Source organism: Contarinia nasturtii, unplaced genomic scaffold (genome assembly GCF_009176525.2).
Source record: "Contarinia nasturtii isolate CC-2019 unplaced genomic scaffold, AAFC_CNas_1.1 Cnas_scaffold_1371, whole genome shotgun sequence".
NCBI lineage: Eukaryota > Metazoa > Arthropoda > Insecta > Diptera > Cecidomyiidae > Contarinia > Contarinia nasturtii.
This window is the reverse complement of record NW_022198708.1, coordinates 1,079,512-1,104,466: the sequence shown is the minus strand read 5'-3', so window position 1 is coordinate 1,104,466 and position 24,955 is coordinate 1,079,512. Positions and strand designations below refer to the sequence as shown.

General features: G+C 32.9%; 1 protein-coding gene across 7 annotated transcripts; it reads left to right on the top strand.

Moving 5' to 3' along the window:
• LOC116345912 (diuretic hormone receptor-like) lies at positions 1-24,945 on the top strand. Of its 7 annotated transcripts, none has more exons than XM_031775682.1 (12): positions 1-19; positions 7,875-8,878; positions 13,321-13,447; positions 16,741-16,936; positions 17,874-17,967; positions 18,685-18,781; positions 19,467-19,547; positions 21,153-21,238; positions 21,397-21,507; positions 21,566-21,763; positions 22,233-22,417; positions 22,864-24,945. In XM_031775682.1, the coding sequence occupies exons 2-12, from the start codon at positions 8,732-8,734 to the stop codon at positions 22,928-22,930; spliced, it is 1,389 nt and encodes a 462-aa protein (XP_031631542.1). In that variant the 5' UTR covers positions 1-19; positions 7,875-8,731; the 3' UTR covers positions 22,931-24,945. The 7 variants fall into 7 exon arrangements, with proteins under 7 accessions (XP_031631542.1, XP_031631539.1, XP_031631545.1 ...); XM_031775679.1 differs by lacking the exon at positions 1-19 and adding an exon at positions 86-193; XM_031775685.1 differs by lacking the exon at positions 1-19 and adding an exon at positions 86-193 and having other exon boundaries at positions 21,578-21,763; positions 22,864-24,942.
• Positions 24,946-24,955: the final 10 nt, after the last annotated feature.

Genomic DNA, 24,955 nt, shown 5'->3' with positions numbered 1-24,955 from the left:
TCCATTCATTCTGTCCGCTGTGCGTGTCTTTTTTTTTGTCATTCGGCTTTTTATCATTTTTGTTTTGTGTTCGTTTTATTCAAAACTTTTTGCCTGTGCGTTCGGGATTCCCTTTTCAGCAAATGTATTTGAATCCGTGCGATCAAGTGAATTCGTTTTGTCAACAGATTTTTTTTCGTCGTATAACGAACGTGTGAGTGCGTGTTTTCTGAATATTTATTATTTTAGTCGAAGCCAGTGAGAGTTGTATCATTTCGATGAAATTTTATTTTTCATTTTCTTTTTATTTGCTCTTTAAATATAAATATATATATTTAGGCTGATTGTTGTGGTATACTGGATTTGAAATTTAAACAATTACTTTTTTTCCACAATGCGACACGAAAACCGATTCAACCGTTTTTCATGCGATCCGTTTTTGTTTCGGTTGTTTGCAGATAGGTGCATGTTTCTTATTTTTCTAATCAAAATACAATTATTTAATATTCAAAGGTTGAAGACAACGGAAAAAGTGAAAGAGTGAGTGAGCAAAAGAAAATTGGTTTTTGAAAGAGAAAAAAAAAAACTTTTACGTTTTGAATTTTTCTTCAGAACATTACAAAGCGGAAACGTCCACTGCCATTGTGAGCTTTTATCTGTCCGCGGGCGATTTTTCTTTGTTTCATCATAAATAATGTGCATACAATGAAATAACATGCATATAGACAAACAGATAGGCAAAAAAAAGAGTCAAACACACCGAATGAACCATCAACAAATTCCAAACGAATGAACATCGAAGCAGCCTTCTGGCTGCAATTTGCAAAAGCTCACAACAACATTACTCACCGAGAATGATTACTGGAATGGTTAAAATAATAAACATCTTTAATCGTCTACAAAATTTAATTCTACAATTTTTTTTACTGGCGTCTCATTTATATGCTCTCTCTCTCTCTTTCTTTCCCTTTTATCGTTTCATCTCCCTATCTCGCTCATTCGCTGGTTTTTTCCTACTCTCTCTCGCTCTGCCTCTTTATTTCATGCTCATTGGCGTTTCAATTCCATCTGCTGCTCTTTCGTTCTTTCTTCAAATGCAGTACATTTAAATCCCACGCTCCCTCTCGTAACGATCACATATGAGTCACCTGAACGTTTTCAATTGAACCAAGCCATTTTTCCATTCAATTCCCATGTATTCCTTGATGGATGATAAATGACCAATGGCAAAAATAACCAATGGTGGTTGCTGACCGATCACAAATCTTTGGAATAAATTTCAAATGAAAGAGCTCCCGTTCGTAATAATGCAAAAAAAAGCAAAGAAACCATAACTCAAATAATTTTAAACACATTGACCGCTATAAAAAAAAATACGCAAATATTAAAAACCGAGTGGCATCCGTACATTTCATCCATCATCACATCACGATGATGTACCGCGTCGTCGAATACTCCAACGAAAAATAACTATTGCAGCGTGCTGGAAAAATTAATTGTATTATTTTACAACCCACATCCCCCATAAAAATGTGTTTTGGTTTGCTTCGTTGTGGTTGTCATTAGCATCATCGTTAGTGCGTTTTATGTTTTTGAAACCGCATTCACATTGCTGAAAATATGATTTTATCCGTCCATATTCTTCTCATAATTTCGCTGCTTCTGATGGTGCTCTTGATACTGGCGCTGCTTTGCAACTGCTCTCTCTCTCTCTGCTTCCTTTTTTCACGCTGAATTATCAGTGCAAGCATTTATTAATATATATATATTTTTTTTCTCATTCTCTTTCGTCTGCATGATGAAAAAGTTTTTACGATTAGCGAGAAAAGTGGTGAAAATATGGTGTGTACTGTCATAATATCGTCCTCAATAAACGTCGTCGTTAATATCCAGTCGATCTAAAAATTGGGATGAATGACTGTAATTATTCACAATTTATTCGATACACAGAGATACAAAAGCAAATATAAATCGAAACGCGCGGTCATTAATAAAAGTTTGGGTTTTCGCTATTTTTTTCTGAAGCGCTCAACTGTGAAATAGATTGCATATGCCATGCAAGTGACGGTGATGATGGCAGGACCATTGCACCAAATTATATTGCGCTTTTTACGGCGAACGCAACAGATTCAATCATTTTGAGTGTGATTTTTATTACATTGTCAATAATATTTATGTGATTAATGATCGAAATTATGGGCATTAAATTAGATTTCAATGCAATGATCGAAGCGAATGTCTGACGAATGGCGGCATCTGTAGACAATTTTCTCGAGAAATATCTTTAACCTTTATTAATCAGATAGAGTTGATATGCTTTCTCTCCCACTCTATGCAGCGCTTTCGCACCCTCGTCATATATTTTTTTCTCTTCATACATCCCGCTGATAATTACGTTCAAATGCTTTTGTTGGAGCATTTTAGTTTTTTTTTTGTTGTTGTGATGCTCATTATTGGTGCGAAAAAAAACTTTTCCATTCGGTTGGAATGCCGTAAAATATATTGGTTTGACGTTCATCTTTTTTTTTTGCGAGCACAATATTTTTAATTCAATATTATGACTGTTGTCGACTTCGTACGCACTGTCTCTATGGGTGTCTACGAGTGTGCTATTATCTTTGTGAACAACAAAGAATTTTTTGACCTAGGCAAGTGAAAATGAACAGAATCAACGACACACAGCAAAAAGTAATAGAGAAAGAACGCGAAAGAGTATAAAGGAAAATTTAAAAAGCAAAAATAATACGCAACACAGACATTGAGAGAATTGACATCCTCGATGTGTCGCAGAATGTGTGTGAACATTTTAATTTTAAATGTTTGGCTGCATCAACACATACGCATGATCATCAAACCAATGTCTAATCCAATGTTCGAGTATATTTTTGTTGAATTTACGCGCTTCATTTGATTGACGCGTCAACTTAATACATATATGGATTAACTCACTGAGCACCTCAAAAAAAACGCTCATTTGCGGTTAATACTTTTCCATGTATGAACGAATAAATACATGAATTCATTTTTTAAATATGCGTTAAAAAGATTCTTATCTCGAAAAAATACTGATTTGTCAGTCTATAAAATGATATTCGAAATAATTGATGCGACAGCATGTGTTGTGTCGCTTAAACTGAATGAGATGCCGACCATTCACTTCGTTTAAACATCTCCGATCGTTTGACCTCTACCGATTCTCGTGTTCTTTTTTCTACATATAAACAAACATGAATATTACTCTTCGTTGTTTTCTCTTTTATTGCTAAAAAAGGGAGTAGCTTTTTTGAACTGATAATTCGTTTTGTATTTGATAATTGGCGCGCAAAGACAAGCCGACACTTGGTGTAACTGCTGTTTACTAAACAACACATTTTATTCACTATCCCTCTCTTTCGTTTGTTCGCTAGAAGAAAAAAAAGACAAACCAAAACAAAAAAATCATTGTTAATTGATTTATAATCAAAAAACAAATAATTAACTTTTTCAGTAAACATTCCAAATAGAATTTTCTTGAATTTGGGCAATAAAACGAGCCACATATACATACATCAAAAATACTTTCATTCTGGTTTTTTTTTTATATAGAGGCAAACCAACATAAGAGAGTATGTTTGTGAGTATGTCAGTTGCACACTATGAAATTATCTTTATGGCGCTACATTGTAAACAGACGCTTGATTGCTTCTTTTACTCTTGGTGATAAGGTCAGTGGAGTTTTTTTTTGCTTTTCGCTGATTTTATGGTTTTTAACGTCTAACGATGAATCAAAATGATGCGAAGTATTGAAGTGGTTGAAGTTCAAATATTGATTGCATTTTGAATACACAAGATTATCATAAGGACATTTTTTATCAATCAAAATACAACCTTTTCAACCCAATGAAATTTATTTGCCGTTTCAGATTCGTTTTTTTGCCATGTAAAGCTAATTAAGAATGGACCTTTTCATGGATCTCTTTCTCTCCCCGGGATGCATTTTTCGGTGATTTCTACTTAAAATGAATAATCAAAGTCCGTCAATCATCAAAGATTGTATTGATGAAGGAGATTAAGGCTACATGAAGTTCATTTTCTTCACTTTAAATGATATTTTTTAATAATTAATTGGATTTTACACAGAAAAATATTAAAAATAAAAAAAATGCGTTAAAGTTGCGATTTAGATTCGCAAAAAAGGCGAAGATAACAAGAAATTATCTCCAACGAATAGTTTCAATCGATTCTTTCGATATTCAAGTAACCTTTGCTCTCTACTTTTTCTTCATACTTAATAAATATGCAATTGATTCGTAGTCATTAATTCATTGCGTCGGATTTATAGATTAGAACTCCCACTTGTTGAAATGGTCGAAAAAGACTGTTGCACGCTTATAATCTTGCGTCGTAAGCTCAATTAACGGAATAAATTAAAGCAAATTTATTGTACAAAAAAATGTGCGCCATTATCTTGTGTGAGTGGCATAATTAAACGTAAGAGAGTAAATGATGAGCGCTCGTGTGAGAAATTTGTTGATGGATCAACAGCTTATAAATAATAACGAGATAAATAATACGACGATGCAAGAGATCAAGTGCTAATGAGAGTTGAGGAGCTATCATGTGCGTGTGTATAAATCAGTCATTAATAAGAATTTCATTGCAAGTTCAAAACACCGTGCGAAATCTACGCGCATATGTGTATATTCATTTTTATGTAATTGACATACCGTATTATTTGCTTATGAATCAAATAATCGAAACGGTCATAAGCGCTCAACACCATTTTTTTTACGATAATATGAGACCATATCAAATCGTTTCGAACGATTTACAAATCTTTGCAATTTATTTGCAAATTTTTGCATCACTTTGATTGAGTCAAGTTGACACTCACGTCAAATTCATCCAAGTGGAATAGACATTAAATCAATGCATATAAATCAAATCGGGTTTTGTTGTTTTTATGCATTTGTTCAAAATTTGAACTTCACATACTCAAGCACATTGCCTGTTGTATGTACAGATCAATGTTCTTGAAAGTTTTGGTCGTTTTAGAGCTTTTTTTGATTCAATTTTTCAAATTTTATTGTTTTCTTTCATCCTTTCATGATATATTTTTCTATTTTCATTCTCTTTTTAATTGCAGTTTTTTGTAAAAAAAAAAAACATCTTTTATCGAACGAAAATGAAAACGCTGTTTTTCGTTCAAATTCCGCGTTTGCATAGGTGTTGACAAAGATTACTAGGGTTCGGATTAACCTCCCGAACATTTTTTGGAATGTTTTTATTCTTGAGAACCCTAGATTCTTTTGATTTGCTAGGGATTTTTGAGCCTCGCAATCAATTTTTTACCGAGTGGGACCAAAACCCCCTTTTTGCTAGAGGTTTTGCTGGGGGAATCCCTTTTACACTAGATAAAAGAGAGTCTTGTACCCTCTACAAAATTGTGTCATCACCCCTCCTAAAAAAATTCCCGTCCACGCCTATTTCTTTTTTGATATTTTGTTATTAATGGTAAACTTTGAACTCATTCATTCACTTCGTCAAAAAATAGCCGATATTTTCGGCGAATTACTTCGAGTCGAAATTCAAAAGAATCCTGGTCAATGTGTGCAAAAAGTGTCTAATTGAAGTGTCCAAAAGTAAAATTATTGATTGTTTTTGTTTTTGTTATGTCGTTAAAGTCCAACGTCAGAAGTTCACAATGCTCATTCACGAAAAGAGTAATGGCCTGGTTTTTTGGTAATACGCCAATAAAAAGTAAAAATACTCAAACACGAAAAAAAAGTGTCAATGTGTTTCAGGTAACGCATTTTTTTTTCGCTTCAAGCATGGTCATAAATTTTCGTTCCATATCATCAAATGACACAAGTTTCAAGTATTGATCATCGCTTTTTTGTTTCATGTGTATACGTACAGACTTAAATTCCATCATCGTCCGGTGTTCACAATGTGAATTTGCCATTCGGATTAAATGGATTTTTGGCAGTTGGATTTGTGTTTTCGTTTGTTTGAAAACATTTGAAAATTGAATTGGCGCCAGTCGTTCTGTGTCATGACCCATGCTGTTTCACCGGTATTTCAATGGATAAATTATTGTAAATAACTTGAAATTTAAATCGCTATCTGAATTAAACAATCAATAGCGGCTATCGACCAAGAGTGAATCATTTTTGTGATGATGAAAACGGCGAAAAAATCAACGGTGTAAAGTAACAATTGAACAAATCGTAATCGCATGAAAACCACAAGTAAAAAATACAAGACGAATTTAGAGAAAGAGAGATTGATTAACTATTTCGGCTAAATATAACTGTGAAACAATGTATGGGACGCGTTTTATTGTACACTTGATAACGAAAAACGGTTTTTATAATCTTCTATTTTGGATGCGTGTAAAACAGCATGTACATGTATGTACAAGAGATTTTTCCGATTTGAAGGTGTGTGAACAATTTCAATAGAAAAAATTATCATAGCGCATCCAAAATGTTTGTTCTTCGAACTCAAAGTGCTGTTATGTGCAAATTTTCCGCTGAAATCTACTTTGCACAAACACTAAGAATGAAAAAGAGAGTAAGATTTAGCCAGAATTTAGACATTTTACAAAACAGTAAACCATTTTGATCTCTAGATGCATCATGGTATTGTTTCTGGCTTGCGTCTTTATTCTAGTGTTTGCCGTTTTGTTTGTTGTATTTAATTGCTTTTTATCTGATCCAATAGGATCAAAGAGCATTTAATTTAGTTGTAAGCAGCATATTTATTAGAAACAACAACTCAAACAGAAACAGCGACCGTAGTAGTAGCACCAACGGATGGGCCGTCTACACGACAAGCGGTCGTACGGCAGTGTGGTAAGACAAGGACAGAATCAAGCACTTGTATGTGTGTGTATCAATTCAAATACTGTGTACACACAAATGACTACTAACCTCAATATGAACAAAAATTGACATAAAACTCGATTTATCCGAAGTCTCAACCGTTTTTGGGATAAATTTTAGCTCAGATTTTTTCCGCTCAAATATTTAAGTGCTCAACATATATCACTTTGGCATTTGAGCGGGAAAAATGCATACTAAAATTTATACCAAAAACGGTTGAGACTTCGAATAAATTGAGTTTTATGTCCATTTTTGTTCATATTGAGGTTAGTTGTCATTTGTGTGTATGAATAAACGTATACCACAAGCTCATAAATAGACATAGAAAATGTAGCAAAACAACGAATAAAATCCTTCATTTTGCTTCGACCATTTCCCATCTCATGCGGTTTGTTCGTTACTGATATCGATAGCTGATTATAATTTTCGACTCGAGCTCAACTGTTGCCGAACACAAACGGCAAAGTGTGAGATACTCACATTCGCTTGTAATCGAAACATTCATTTTCTATCACAAAATATTTCGAATGAATATATGTATATCGTGTGTACCTCACTGTGATTTCCGTGACACACAAAAAAACCAAAATACAAGCCTGAATCTTTCACGTTGCTTGAAAAAGGCACGCATTTATTGGTAGCCGTAGCACACCGTGTCTCTTTTGCTCTCGCTTACTCCCAATTACACACGGAGACAAGACGAATAAAAAAAAAACCTGTAACAATTTATGTATATATATACATAAGAGCCAATAAACACCGATTCATATATACATTTTTTTCGTCTTTGTTGTTTGTTGTTGCTGATGCTGCTATTGATTTGAGCTACCGTTTCCTTTTTGTTCTTATTTTAAATACAATCCAGTTTCAGTTGCAAGCCGACCAGCACACTTATTATCGTTTTTCCGCGAGAGTTTTTCATTTTTAAACGCCGTCATTTTAACGTTTTTGTGCGTTCGCATTTTGGATTTTTTTTATATATTTTAAAATTTTATATGCAATTTTCTTTGATAAATTTCATTTCCACAGACAAAATCGTGTTAACATTTGGAATGCAATTGAAAGCAAAAACATCTAATGGGAATTGTGTGGACGTGCATTTAAGGCCACAGTGACAGTGAATTATAATAGGTCTTGTTTCAATTTGCAATTACAAGTGCTTTGCCCAAAATAACAAAATATTCCACCTGCATAATATACGGAGAGCTTTCCTCGTCAAACAATAAAATCAAATGAAAGTAATTACGTGTGATTGACGTCCACGCAACAAAATAAATGTAAACAATAAATGCGCAAACAATAACACTGACTACATTATCTAGAAGTGCATTTCGAAATGTAGCGCTTTTCATTTAAATGAAGAAATCACAATGATGTGTCATGTATTTTGATAGATCATCTCACAACATTGCGTGTGAATTCGAACTAAACCGGGTAGAAACTTTAATTAAACAAAGTTTTATTTAAATTATTGAAGAAAAACGAAACCGTGTGCGCTCTTTAGTTTGACAGATAGAGATCAAGATCATCATGTGCATTTATAAATAAAATGTACACAGTGAATATCGGTTAGATAATGTCAGTTGTTAAATTGAGTGTTAAACAAACCAATGAATTTCAATTGAAATTTTCATATCAAAAATGTGATTAAATTACATTATTTTCATTCCATTCATTCAATAAATCGAAAAGTGATATGAATACATCAACCGGCGAAGTGTATGACATTTAAAAGAAGAAAAAAAATTGCGTGAAAACTGGCGCCAGAGAGTTTCAAGAGAAAAAAGAACAAACAGATAAACTTAGCTGAAGTGCTATCAAAGCGTAAAAAAACAGAAAGTTATTTTGTGGGCGAAAGAAACGGAGAAAAAGAAGGTGGTTGCAAAATGGAGAATATTACTGATTCGAGTCTGGGGAGTCGATTGTTTGAAGATTCAACCGCAACATCGGACGATATCATTCACGGTACGATCAGTAGCATCAACGATATGAAAACCACTTGTTTGATACTGACAAAATCAAATTCATCGCAGGTAAAAACCATTATTCATTTCGTTTTGATAAAACATCTCTTTCTTTCATATCTATCTCGTTTCATCGCCGAAAAAAAGAAGAATGAACGCATTTTAAATCGTCAGCGTCGATAAGCACTCAAACTCACACATTCATGCACGCACTCGTCTTCTGGCGTTCACACACACCTGTGACTACTACATTTTGAGAGAATGATAAGAACAGACAATTTTACACGATACCAATTCAACAATCAACATTCACAAATATAAGACTATAAACAAGATAAAATAAAGAAGAAAATAACAAGCAGTTGAGTGCGGAACGTACGGAAATGAAAATTGTTCAAGAGCGCACTTTAATGAAGTGATGAGTGTACATCAAACGGAATATGAACAAGCGAAAAGACAGCGAGATGTATACGCGAACCATGTAAATCGACCGGAATTAAAACGCATTTGCTTTATCCACCAGACAACATCACTCATTCATTATTGCAAAACATAGATCAGGCTATCGGTTGGAAAAATACGGTTTTATTTGAAAATTACAGAAGCAAGATATTGCACTCACAGAGTCAGTCACTTTAAAAGTAATTCCAATTTTAGAACAAATCATCCATCAGTTCAGAGTCTCCATTGAAATTAGAATGTATACAGTATTTTTCGTAAAGATTTGATTGAGTTTTTTTTATTTTCTGCTGGTTTTATTTATTTGCGTTTGTCATTTGCAGATGAGAAAAAAACGAAACAAATATTCAACAATTCAATTGGTAAACCATTCTGTAATTTTTATTATCATATTGTAGTCGGCATTTTGGTTGGCATTACATCATCATCGACCTCTGCCCAAAACAAATGTGATTTATCATTTCGCAAATCTATTTGCCCACATAAACCAATATGCACCCCATTGTGAAAATATTTTGATACATTTGATTTAATTAAGTTCTGTTTAAAATAAAAAAGTGGTCTTTTTTCATCTAAATTATAACTATCGAAGATTTTCCGAATGAAACCAACTTTTTTCGAGAAAAATTTCAATTTGATGAAATGTTCATGCAAAATTAAATTAACAATTTCAAGTTATCATATATCATAAGAATGTAAATCAAAATGAAACCCGTAATTCTCTTAGTCGATAAACAAACGTATACTTTTCACAATATTTTTCGCAAATTATGCGTAACTGATAAAAAGATAATAATCTTTAGTAAGGTTGTAGAACATGACAATGAAAAGTACACTGAAACATTTTGTTTGTAACCTACTTGGCCACAGTTACGCGCACGGATTTTTCTTTGAATTTTTACACCTGGGTATCTTATTTCTAAAAAAAGTGAAAAAACACAGATTCTGGCCGGAAATTACCCCTTTACAAATTGTGGATTGGAATTCACCCCCCCCCCCTCTAGCTAGAGATTTTCATTGGGAAAGTGAAGACCTTTTTTTGGACCATCAATTTATTTTTGGAAGACCCCAAATCACCCCACCTAGCACCCCACAGATTGCACCAAAGATTAACAAATTACACAATTGAATTTTTTTTAAAATTACGCCTCCCTTGGATCGTAACCGTCAGAAGCTATGAAAACAAAAGAATGGTGAAAAAAGATCCGTCGTATTTTACACTGCATGAATTAGCAGTGCAGAATTGGAATGTCGTTTTGATTTGTACAATGTGAATTGAATGATGTCAAACAATGGCATATATTGTAAAAAATGCTTCTCATTGTGCCGTTTACTTGTCTTGCTGTGATTTTACCTCTTGACGAAAATGCTTCGAATAATTGCGATGTATATTTTTCTCCATTTATCTCTCTTGCTCCGGCACCGTGTATGTTTGCGGTTCTCTAAATCTACAACCATCATTCGTTACATATTCCAGATAAGATAAAATGGGAAGAAAAAAAAACAAATATACGAAAAAAGCGACTGAAATATTTTCCGTCTCGTTTCCACGCAATGCCTAGGCAGAGTAACATTTCACCCAGTTTTTCCACATGAGTTTTTTTTAAATAATGATAAACATATCAGATGAAGTCTCAAATATGCCGAGAAATATATGGAATGAGCACACGGCTCCAAAATGAAAGCGAAAACAAGACCAAAAACAACAGCATCGTATGTATACGTAATTGTAAATAAAGTATGCGGGATATGTAGTGGATTTTTCTTATATTTACTCAACATTTATAAATGTTTCTGCGCTCATTCTCATTTTTTTTCTCGCCACGCTCTTAAATTCTTTGGTGCTCGATTTGCTTGCTATGCATCACATGCTCAATTCACAATGTGTCTCATGGTTTTTGTTTGCTTCAACATTTTTTTTTCTTGATCACTTGCTCCCTAGATATCCATTTTGCTCAATTTGTTGTTCGAGATTGTATTTTTTTTCCTCTTTATATTCAGATTAATTATTTATTATTTACATGGAACACAATTTTTTACATTCTACTTTTGCTCACCCCTCACCTTCTCTCTTGCTCTCTCATGAATTTCACCTTTTAAAAAAAAATAAGAAAAGGCAAATATGTAAATATATGGACCCATTTATTTTCAACCTTGACGAAGCATTTTCAATACGCTAAATTCCGGCGTGGCGGCTCAACGCACTTCTTCTTCTTCTTCCTTTCCTGTTTGCCACTGCTTCCTCATAATATATCGATCGGAATCAATTTCGGAAGCAACAATCAAACCAAGTGACCACCGAAAAATATCGTACAATTTATCATTGCCCAGTTTCTCAATTCAAAATCCAATTCGATTGATTTGATGCCAAAATGGAAACAAAAAATTCGAAGTCAATTTCCAGCTGGGTTTTAGGTTTTACATCAACTCTGATCTATATATGTATATAAACAGAATTTGCGCAATGAATAAACAAAACGCCGGTTTATAATCACACGTCGCGTCTTCTTCATTTTCTTCTTCATCGGTAAAACTTCTTTTTTTTCTGTCGAAATGTGTGAAAAAAATTGGCCTGTGTTGTTTATCAAAATAAGCCGATGAAAAACATTCAACTTCTATTCTTATTTCGCTCTTTTTTCATCGGCTATGCAAGCTCTGTTGCCAATTCGATATTCGAAATAAAAATTGAACTTCCGACTTTTTTTCTTGGGCATTTTGTTGATTCTTTTCTTTTTTGCTCTTTTCACATTGATCAACTGACTTTTTTATCGGTTGTTTTTCTGTTGCTTTGTCGCTGTTGCGGACTCTTTATCTCAACGCTTACAGTTCGTGTAAATTATTACACATTCAAATATAAGAAATGCAAACAAAACAAAAATCCATGGAAATAGACTGTTAAGCATTTTAGAATGAATATTTTTCTTTCATCGTTCCCTTCAATTAAATGCGGAGCACTTTTTCTAGGTCTTCGTTTTATTTTGGGTTTATTTGACGGAATTGTTCTTTTGGTGGCGAAAATTTTTAAACGAATAAAGAAATAAAAATGGAAAAGAGGAAGGGGAGGTGGCAAAATGAGTGAAAAAAATGAAAAGAAAATTTTAGGTCAAAGAGAACAAGAGAGAGATTGGTAAATAGAGAACAGGGTGGAGAGGTAGCAAAAAAAGAGAAAAGACATTGAATATAAAATAGAGACTGGCAACGGTAACAGCTTGTTTCTAATTGAACTGATTTTCTTAAATAAAAAAAAAGCACACACGCGCTAAGCTGCATTTGGTCGCCTCTAAAGTCCATAGGCTGTCAGCACATGCCGTTTTTTCGATTCGTTGTCGTTGTTGTATTATTTTTTCCGTCTTCATCATGTTTTTCTTCACATCATTGTTCGTTGTTTACATGGATATTCGCATAAAATGTCGAACAAACTGGTATCGTTGAATATAAATAAAAATCGACGGCCAAATTATGTTCATGAATGTGAGAATTATGCTTCGAATTTCGATCAAATATTCTATTCCGTCGAATTAATTGGCGGAGAAAGAAAATGCTGATCTGAAATTAAAACGATTTTTTTGTTTAATTTCATATATTCTCATATCATATCAGTCATCGTCGTGAAATTGACGATATTGAAAATTAAAACATCTCTACCAAATTGAATTCAAATCGTATTGAATAATTTTCCATCGACGTATAAATGTAAACAATAAAATTGCGTTGGTTTTATGTTAATTGAAGTCGGTTATTTATAAAATAAACCACGATTTGGATTTGAAATTAACAAGAAGAAAAATCGATTTGCATGCTTTGTGTGAGATGAGATAGAAATATATAAACCAGTCGCACAATCCACAGGAGTTCACAATGTATCGAATGAAACATATTCTTTTTGCGTAAATTCAACTGTTTTAAATTTATTCATGAATTCAATTATTTTATATTGATTTTTCGAACATGTTTCGTGTCAAGCAAAACGATCAAAGCTTATGCAAAGAGATTCATTTTCTGGTTTAACAACAATGCCATTTAATTTCCATTATTTTTCTTTCACAATACAGGCGAATACATCGATCGGATGTCCGATTGAATTCGATTCCATTTCATGTTGGCATAACACACCACCAAACACATCCGCAATCATACAATGTTTTTCGAAAATGTCTGGCATTAACTATGACAGTTCAAGTGAGTATAAAATTACATTTTCTAAAAAAAAATCATATTACATATTTAGAACAGACACAATTTCGCAACTTCTTTCGCTGAAAGTTCATTCAACCGTGATGATGGAAATTGGCCAGAGCAATGAACATTTCAAATCAGACAATATAATATTGTATGATATTAATAAGGGTCGAGCACATAAACATACGACGAAATATGCCTATCTTGTTTACATCAAAAAAGATGATGACCTTGTCTATCAGTTTCAAGAAAACTTCTTCTTTTTTTCGGAACAAATTTATGTCACCTTTTTTCTAGGCATGAATTATGTCGCATGATATAGATAGGAAAACTTTTAACGAACACACTGACACACAATATGAAATTGCAAACAATCTGATTCAGTGATTCCAGTTGGATTGATTAAAACACCGAACTTTTAAGGAATGAAACCACATGAATAATGGTCAGCTACCAACAAAACGCATTCAAATTTACCGTGATATACCTTTCTTTTTTAGAAGGGAATTCATACAATGATTTTTAGATAGGATAGATGCGTAAGATCACCGCAAGATCCAGATCCAAGCGTGCGTACGCTGCCGCATGATGCATACATATATAATACGCACGCAAATTCGTTATTCTTATTTCCCCTTCTTTGATTCGCATGCCATAGCATTACGGAGTAAGGAATGTATGTATCATGCGGCTACGTACGCACGCTTGGATCCGGATCTTGCGAAGATCTTACGGATCTATTCTATCCAAAAATCATTGTATGAGGGAATTTTATGATTTCAAAATTGAATTGATTTCATCCTGAAATGTATGTTAATTGCTTTATCATCGTAAATATTTGTAAATCTTATTTTGTCACCTACATTCTGACACTCATCAAGGCTGTGGGTATTCTAAAAAATGTGGTTGGAAATGTAGCGAAACTTTCAGAAAGTGCTTTGTACCAAAAAAAAACATGTATGCAAAATTTTACATTATTCCGATATCGCAGAAGCAGATGCATGGATTCAATACAAAAATCCACATTTCTTATAATTCAATCAAATCAATATCAATATTTATTGTAATTGTAAGATAAAAGCCACATTCAGTTTTCTCATGTCAAAAATCCCGGAAAACAGATTTTCGCAATAGTCAAAACACCAAAAGAGGGAAAACCTTAGGAATTGAAAAATCTTGGTTAACTTGAATTGATCCTATCAAGTGGTTTCAGTCCCACTTCATAAGATGAAAAGTATCTCAAACGTGTTTTTTATCTATTGACGACACCATTGTAAAGAGTTGGGTTTATTTGCACATTTTATTCGTATTTTTATTCATAAAAGATACAATTTCATTTTTTTAAAAGTAAAAATGTTCGTATTTCTCGATTACTCGACGATTTTCTGACATTTTTTATGAGTAGACCAAACCTTCTATTGATTCAATTCTCTCTTGAATTCGTTCAATCTAATGAAAAAGCTCTTTAGCGTGAATCTCAAATTTTTCAAGTGGACATGATGAATTTGTTATAGTCGGTGTTGATGCAACTCTTACGACGACGGCGCTTATACGTTTATTTCCTTTGAATTTTTCCAGAAGGTTATTCAAGTGAATTTTCAAAAAAGACCTCCTATATTATCAAATTTATTCGAAAGATAAGCCACTGAGCTATTAATATATTATACAAATCGATTCTATCGGCTCTTCTATTCACGAGTTAAATGGGATACTTGGTCCATAATTGTTGATGGAATTTCAAGGGGATATTCATACTAGGGAAACTAGTGAAACTAGCAGCAATTAGCAGTAAAAAAATTTATACACATTGTATATGTTTCATATAATATGAAGAGCCAACTTCACGCACTATAAAAACTAGAATTTTTTTTTGAAACTAGAAATTGCATGAATATCCCCCTGTGGAATTTGGTTTATTATGAAAATTAGCTCAGTTGTATTTTAACTTAATTTTTTTTGAAAATTCTGAAGCGTCAATTAATTACTTAACCATAAGCAAAAATTATTCGTTTCATTTTACTGAATTTTGTTACTGTTTTATCTAACTGAAGAATTATTTGAATTTAAGCAGAAAACCACTTTGTGAAATACATCAGTTGCATATAAAAAAAGATTGTTTTGACAGCTGTCATTAATAAACAGCGAAATCTCTATATAGTGGAATCAAATGGGGTCAAAATATATTTCACTATTTTTAGGAGATATCTTCTTCTTTTTTTCTTAATTGTGATTTGAAAATCCTTTTACCCAAATCACAATTTACAATCAAAATTGTCACTAAATGTAAAAAATGTTTACGTTTTAACTATCTCCTACTAACATTGGACATTTTTTGAGCAGACATTTTTCTCTGAGCACCGAAGAGGATCCTCCGAAATTTAGGATGACAATGTTTTTATTTTTTAACCAAAAAAGATATTTCTGTTCCTCAATTCCGAATGCCTGATTTTGGAAGAATGCCTGATTTTGAGTTATGATCAAAATCGTAAAATAATTTTAAATTTTTTTTTTAAAGAACAAGAAATGTGATAGTGGATTTAAACATTTATTTTTTACATATTGGAACAGATTTAGTCTAGGATTGAGTTGTTATTATAATGAAAAGACACTAATTATGCATTCAAAGTCGAAATGTTATTTTAATTGCCCACAAAATGGTTTCAATAAATTTTTACAAAACTTATTGATAATGAAAAATTGAAAGCCGCACTGTAACAAAAGTGCCCATCGGCGTCAATGAATAATCGTGTGTATCAATAACACACACAAAAATTCAAACACACAGATAAAAATAGAAGAATACAATTTGGTTGCGCATAGTTGTTATACATTTTTGTGGTTTATTTCTTCGTCGTTGCTTTGTCGTCGCAAATTTTGTTGACATTATCTTATCGCTCGCTCTAAGCAAATGAGAGAACGAAAAATAATATATGATGAAATCAGATAAATTAGAATAACCGCCAAAAGTGTTATGCAAATCTTGTGAAATTAAAAAAATAAAAACATAAAACCCACTGGCACCGGATAATACAATAAAAAAAGTGGGACTCATTGTTTTCAGTGCAGACTGTGTTTGTTTTTTTTTTTTGAATTCAACAGAATTTGTCGTCAAAGGCGTCTCTCTCATGATTTATGGTAAAAATGTAATAATAATCTTCCGTTATGCCTGATGTATTTGTTGGAATGCTTCGCAATTGGCCTTCATTTCATACTGTATCTTCGATATGTGTAATTTGTTGGTGTATAATTTCATTTTTTATTCATTTTTTTTTTTTTAATGTGCAATGGAATAGAAAATGCTTCAAGATTTTGTAATGCAAATGGAACTTGGGATAGGCCTAATTACGAGCTATGTAAACCATTGGAGGAGAATCTAGCACAAGTAATCGATGCATCATACGTTGAAATTGCCACACACATTTACAGCATCGGTTATCCAATCAGTTTGATAGCATTAAGCTTGGGCTTGGCTGTTTTCATACATTTCAAGTAAGTTGATAAGTTTTAAAATGTTTGCTTTAACTTTTTCACCAACATTTGGGATCTGTAACCGCAGCATTCAATATTTTCAAGGTTTTTCTTTTCTGTATAAAAATAAGCGAATTTCAGAAATATTTTATGAATTCCAAATTACTCCAGAAGAGACGTGGTAAGAACAGACCTAAAAAATAGTTCAATAGATTCTCGGTTGAATGATGATTTAAAAGAACATACCTAGGGGAAATGATCTATTCGCGAATGGACAAAATTTATTGATTGTATGATAAAGTCGTCATTTTAGTAAAATAATTCAAGAAATTCGCATACAATTCGCAAGCTATTCGCAAAAAGTTATCACAATCAAACTATATAATATACGCTTGCAAACGAACCAAGTGAATAGCGGCGACGCAAGAAAACGAAGTGAGTGAATAGCGGCAACGGATAACATTTTTTCTTTCGTTCGTTGTCGCTATTCACTCATTTCGTTTTCGTGCGTCGCCGCTGTTCACTTGGCTCGTTTACAAGCGTTCACAATTTGATACATACAAAACTTACAAATTTTGCGAATTGTCTCACGTTCATAGCGTTTTGTTTGCGAATTGTTTTTTAAATCACAACTTTACTGGCCCATCGCTTACAAATCATTTCGCATAAAATTCGCAAAATATCGAATAATTCGCTATTTTCTGATCGAGATCCGATCCCCTAGGAACATACAAATCCACTGTCAAACGTACATATGTTATTGTTGTTGTATAAAGGTGACAGTGTAAATATTTGGTCGCTGATTTTTTGTCATTCGCATTCATTAGGAAGCAGGTTTGAACTTGAAACGAGTACCAAAATAATTACGACCCATTTTATACCATAAAATATGACCTGAAATCTCACAGTGAATTTGCCTATTTTTCTTGTTAATTGTGTTGCTTTTTTTCTTTATCAGAGATCTTCGCTGTTTGCGAAACACCATCCACTGTAATTTATTTTTAACATATATTTTATCGGCGCTACTTTGGATTATCCCATTGGGATTGGGGGTAAGTGTTCATTTGTTTTAGTTTCTCTCACACATTTTTCATTCAGAAATCATTGTTTTAATCAGTTGCGAGAATTCTTATTTTTTCACAGGTATTGTATATGTAAATGTTTTCCGAATTTTATTGAAATCGGAGCACTTTCATTTTTTGTTATTTTTGAATATGTTTCCCCATAGCCTCCCTAAAGTTCCAAGTTCCATCTTTATTTTTATTTTAAAAAAATTGTCTTTTACTTAAATTTACCTTCTAAAAAATTGTCACCTCCGCAAAATTTCAGCAACCTTCAATCACCAATTTCCACGCCCCTGGAACGATAGGCAACATTTAAGCCTTTATATTTTATTCACATTACAAATTCTGCACTTCGTACAAAGTGTACAATACATACGAAAGAACAAGTGATGTGACACCAGCCGAAATTTTTGTTATATAACAAAGATATCTTTGCCAAACTGTTGGCCACATTCGATGTATATTTGAAATCATTTCAATTAATCAAAATTGTTGAAATTCACGTATAAGACATATATATGCACTTTGAAGTACTTTTGTGACACACTGTAGTAATTTAGCAATAACACTCCCATAAACAATAAAACAAACTCAACAAATTACCACAAACATTTCGCAAACATTTTCGAAATAAATGTTTATATTTACTTTTGTTTGAAATATATCCATAAATTGGTTCACGTCCTTCTTTCTTTTTCATTGCAGCTAACGGAAAATGATCCAACCGGTTTCGGATGCAAATGTCTTGTTATTTTATTGCACTACTTTACATTGACAAACTTCTTTTGGATGCTGGTTGAAGGTATGTTATTATAAGTTCCAAAGAGCAAATTTATTCGAAGCGTGCATATACCCAAGCTATGGCACTGTTGAAATTAAATCAACGCATCCATACGGAAAATGCACAAAAAACAATAGAGTGATTTTTTTTTTATTTTTACCAAATAGTTGACGTTATTTATCCAATTTAAAAACAAACAACATATTTGTTTGATAAAATGTAAAGTGCATATTTCGAAATAATTGGTGATAAACAAAATGGGTCGTGACTCGGAAGTCAATCGATGTTGACTTCGATTTTTCTATACGAACGGAAGGCAAAAAAACATTGCATACCCCATGTTTACTTAAAACATTTTTTTAAATACATAACATTTTAATAAAAACAACGATCGTGTTTTTTCTCTCGGAAAGAGTAAAAACAATGTCTACCAACAAATGATGACATATTTGTGTTGCCTTCCGTTGCTCTATGGCGGAAAAACTTTTTTCGCAAACAAACGACTGCAGTTTCTGCCTCGACTGTGTGACGTTATTACCCATTTCCAACTGAAAAAAAAAACGCAAAATTGTCTGATAAAAATAGAGTAAAAAATTGTCTGTTGCATTAAATCACCAGAGAATGTTCAACTACTTTTATTAAATTTCAAACAATTTTATTTTAGCCGTGGTTTTGTCGTTTTTTAAGCGATTTTCTTCTATTGCAGGATTGTATCTTTATATGCTGGTCGTGGAAACGTTTTCGGGTGATAACATGAAGTTCAAAATGTACGCGTTCATTGGATGGGGTATGAAATTGAATCTCTTTATTCATATTCATTTAATTTAAATTCGTTCCCATATCGTGTACACCCATATCATTTGCCTCTCCAGAAATTCTCTCTTTTTTTAATGTTTTTAATGTGTGGTAGTGTTGTCCGTTGCATGTAGTATACTTTCACTTAGACCCCTTTCATACCAGAATTGGTTCTGCCTTTGTGTATATGGACACGAACAATGAAATATGGGTAAGAGCATATTCGAACCTGTTGAATAAAGACTAAATCGATAGAAATACCAATGTTTTGAACGAAAAACAAATATCGATGGAAAAATGGGCTCGCATTGAATTTATTCGAAGGAATAAACCGATTGGAATTTCAACGTTAACGTGCCAGTAAATCAAGTATATTGATAAGCCATTGTTCGCTTGCACTACTGCTTATCCTGTCGAACACACATATTTTTGTTTTGAATATTTTTACCTTTGTGACGATGTGAGGGCTCATTTTCGCTTGATTTGAAAGTTAAGCACACTAAAGTGTTGTTATCAGTCGAAAAGGTAGCTAGCCCTTAAAGTTTGAAATCATAAAAAGTCTTTCACTAGAAAAAATGTGGAATGTTTCTGCATGAAATGTGAAATGTTTACATTTCGCCTAATAATCCAATTTATAGCTGCAATTGATTTGTTTGATGTTTGTGATGAGGAAAACAGTACTTATATAATTATCATTTGAATGCACTTAATTTACCAAAATAAACACAAAACCATGGGAATTTAAAAACAATGCCCGAGGGAGAGTCAACCTATTTTTTTGCACAGTAATTTTAATGGAAAAATATGCGTTCGCCTCAAGCATTTAACCCACATGATAGAATATGTCCGTCAAGCGGAAATTGAAATAATGTTTTCTTAATTTCAAACAGAGATGATAAAATTTGATCTAAACTTACTTTCAATCGTGTCTACGTTCTTCAATCGAGTTTCTCTACAACTTTTCACTGAAAATAAAATAAAAAATACTTTCACCCCCCACACACACATTTCCTTTACTTTTCCTTTTCTCGATCCAAGCTGATCCAAGTGTGTTGCTTTTACTCTTATCCACATATATGCTTTCAATCTATTTCAGTTCCTATCCACGCCATTCTCTTTCTCTTACCCTTTTCTTGTCTCGTTCTTCCGCCTATTTTCTTGTACTCAAACTTTTCAAAACATCTTCGATATTTAGCTCCTTCACTTAAATTATTCGAACTCTGTTTAGCTTGAGAGTCAATTCAATTTGCATGACCGCAAATTCAAGTTGCCGCAAAATTCAAAGTCATTTCCTGTTGTTGAAGAAAGGAGAGAAAAAAAGAAATGTATATGCGGCAACAAACTTTTCTCGTGTCGCTTTCATGGTTTCTCCACCAATTTTCCTAATAAATCTAACTACGGCAGCCCATAACTTTACATACGGAAAAAGATATGAATTTTATGGTGGTACCGTGGATTATGCGGTCTATATGTATATTAGTATTTTCGTTCCGCACAAAACACAAGCCACACTGTCGTTTTAGCCACAGTACCCGCCGCTATAATTCATCATATTTATGAAATGTGCTAGTTTTCAATTGTTGTTGTTTATCAATAGGTTGCCCGGGTATTATAATTGCTATTTGGACAGCTGTCAAATCATTTGCAACGATCGATGAATCGAACGGACTGAATCGACCAACGGTAAGTATATAAAAAAACAACAAAATGTTTCAATTAAAATGGAAATGTTGCTATACGATTAACATTTTAATTATTGCATCGAACGCATTTGCATGAATTACAAAACGGTATTACGTAAAATAACCTCAAACAAACAATATTGAACCGAAACGAATTAGGTGCAAATGAAATGCACATGGATGCATGAATCGCTGGTTGATTGGATATTTCATGGTTCGGAATTAGCCTGTTTGCTCGTTAATCTATTCTTTCTCATTCGGATTATGTGGGTAAATGGCAATTTTTTACATTTAATTCCTATTAAACTATAATAGTTATATCTAAAAGTGTATTGTTAAGGTGCTCGTAATTAAATTGCGATCAGCGAACACAGCCGAAACGAGACAGTATAAAAAAGCATCGAAAGCCCTACTTGTGCTCATACCATTGCTTGGCATCACATATTTGGTCGTACTGATTGGACCCGCAAACGGTGTTAGCAGCCAATTATTTTATGTTCTACAAGCATTTCTCATTTCAACACAGGTAATTGATCGCCAAAATTCGATACACTTCGATTCACGTTACAAACACTTTGGAACTTTTTTGAAAAGACCACAAATATACACCTTTCAACATCCGACATTCACTCATCATTATTAGTTAGTAGACAGTTTTTGGAAGAAAATTAATTTTATTTGTTGATCAAAAATAAAGTGGGTGGGAGTTTAAATTGAAGAGAGGTGGATAAATTGTACAGAGCATTTTGCGGTATTTTTGTCAAAATTTTGATGTCAGAAAGCATAGTACATAGATTTTTTGTGAAAGTGAGGATGAGGTGATAAGGATTGTTTCTTTTCACTTCTAAAATTCACTACTTTAATTCCTATACAAAACCAATGAAAAAACTATGTTAAGCGGTTGCATATAACGTATCTCCAATCAGCATTAGGTTTCTTTTTAAACCAAATTTCTGCTTTCATATAATAAAATGTTGTTATTTTCAATGGAATAGGGATTTTCGGTGTCGTTGTTATATTGCTTCATGAATTCGGAGGTGAAACAAGCTCTGCGTCATCGATTATCGATATGGCGGGAACAGCGAAATATTGGCAACGACACACAAATGGACTATCGAAGACATCGAAATGGCTTGTCGAAGGATTACTCATCACCAAGATCTAGAACGGAGAGCATACGGTAATTTTGGCATTTGATACTATGCACGGTTTTTCTTTTATTTGTTTACGCTGTATTTGAGTCGCTATACAAAAATCGTACAGTTGCGAACAAAATTGTTCAAAGTAGAAAATACGTCGAAAGGCACTTATAGTTGAGAATTTTGTATTTGTGACTGTACAAAAGTAGTGGCTCAAAGGACGGTTTTTTTATATATTTTCATCCCAAGGTAAAGGAACTGACTTTTTTTGTTCTTGATTTTCTTTATGATTTCCTTTAGTTTAACGTCGAATGGGTCGATGGTCCCATGAATTTATATATTCTTATTGCAAAACATACTTAAACCATAAACACGCACACATACAACAAAAACGCATACACACTCACATTAAAAATCGAAAAAAAGCCAATTGTCAAGTAATAATTTCGTTGTCAATATCCTAATTTTCTATATTATATTCTTCAAGGAACAATGAACAAAGTTATATTGCATTAAGCCGAATTCGAATTATCGATTTATCAAGTGAAAAATAAAAAATCCCCCTCAAAAAAATACCACAAACCAATTTTACGGATTTTTTCATTCGCATATATATATGTAACGCAAATGGACACCGCATCTCGCTCAAATGTCATCATCATCATCGAAATCGCCAACAACGACCCACAATGATGAATTCTCCGTCGACAGAACGGAAGTATACACATATACCGTTAACGTAAGAGTTTAAGCTTAAATGAAATAAACGATGGCAGCATCCGTGCAGCTTAAGGGAAGACAGAGGACTTCATGAAGATCCTTAAAAACGATTTTGTATGCGAAAAATGTTTGAAAAGTAAAAAAAAAGAGAAATGAGTTAGAGACATTCTGTTTGAATGGGAAAATGTTTTCAATGATACTTTGATGATGGTCCCGGGAAGAGAATTTAAATGAAATACATTAGGAAAGGTATCACCGCAAAATAAAACGTATTTTTTTCATATTCAATTTATACATTTCAGTACTATCGGTCAAATAGAATTTTTAATTTATACTTTTCAATTTGATAGCGTTAAGATTATACAGTGAACCTAAACAAATAAATGTGCTGACACTGATTTTAATATATCGAAAGAAATAGTTTTCAAAGCTGTTCATTCGTTTGAATCTCGGAAATTATTTGTCCTCGAATATAAAGCTCTTCAATTTCTGGTATATTTGGCACACATTCATGTCAATAACATACCCGTATTATAAAGAAGATTGCATCGCAAAAAAAGGCATATCATGGAATTTACACTTTTTTCAAATAACATCATCCTTTTTTTGCAGACAAAAAAGAGCGTTGAAAGAATTTCTGTATACCATTCAACTATATAGTCTTCTTATCAAATACAGAGAATGCAAAAAAACGAACCCTGTAACCGAATGCATTTGTTTTTAAGAAAAATAGAGAGTGAGAAAGCGACGGAGAAAAAGAAATCGTGACGTCGTATTTTAAAATACATTCTGAACCCATCAGATTCAAGCTGAGAAAGATTCCACGAGGAAGAAGAGAATTTGTTAGCAGAGAGTGCATAAAAAACATTCGAAATCTTCGTGAATAAATAATGTAAGCTGTGCGTAAATATCAAATGTCATAAAAGGTGGATATTTCCTCTCAAGTAATCTGGTGATAATGACTCAACTTCAACTAACAAACAAATTATGTCATTTAGGTGTTTTATTTCAAGAGACAGTCACAGTCAGTCAAGACAGGTTGATGCACTTTTCTCCATTTTTTGTTTGCTTTCACTCTCTCATTTTTACACGTGCGAAATTGATGTCATTTATTTGATTGAAACAATGAATTTTTGATAAACGTGAAATGAAACGAGGACAAAGATGGATGAAAGTACAACAAAAGAAATATTCTTTCCTTTTTTGTCGTTTTTGGCCATTACGTAGCAGAAAATTTCATAAAATAGGAACTATAGAACTAAGATTCCGTCATGAAGTTTTACGCAAAAAGGGACTTTTTATTCCGCAGTTACAAATGATTTTTTGTAGAGAATGTTACCGGATCATTACTCCTTAAAAATCTTGACCTAAAAATTACATTTTAATATAGTGGAAACTAAAGATATCCCACGTCCTAAAGAAATGCAGAGAAGTAGCTTCTGAAGAATTTTTTTAGTAGAATTGGAAAGGGTCCCCACTTTTGCAAAAATTGTTAAAATTCTGTCTTTGAGCGATTTATCATTTTTAAGTGTGTCCCAAAAGTTGATGTATTCTCTCTGATAAATGTCTAATCAAATTCAAAAATCTGTATGTCTGATGTAAATTGTGCAAGTGACACACAAGTGTTCAAGTGGTACTTACCTACAAAACTACTTACTTACCGTGTAAACTACAATCATTATCAATAACCAAATAGATAATGATCTAGAGGCATATATTAATTGTTTCCATAAATGAACAACATTCGAATATCCATATATATTTTATATTCTCACAACAAAACTGTAAATGTAAGAAATTTATCTTTTTTTGTGTAGAAAAAGCTGGTAATAAATGAATGAAACCAAATAAAAAATAAA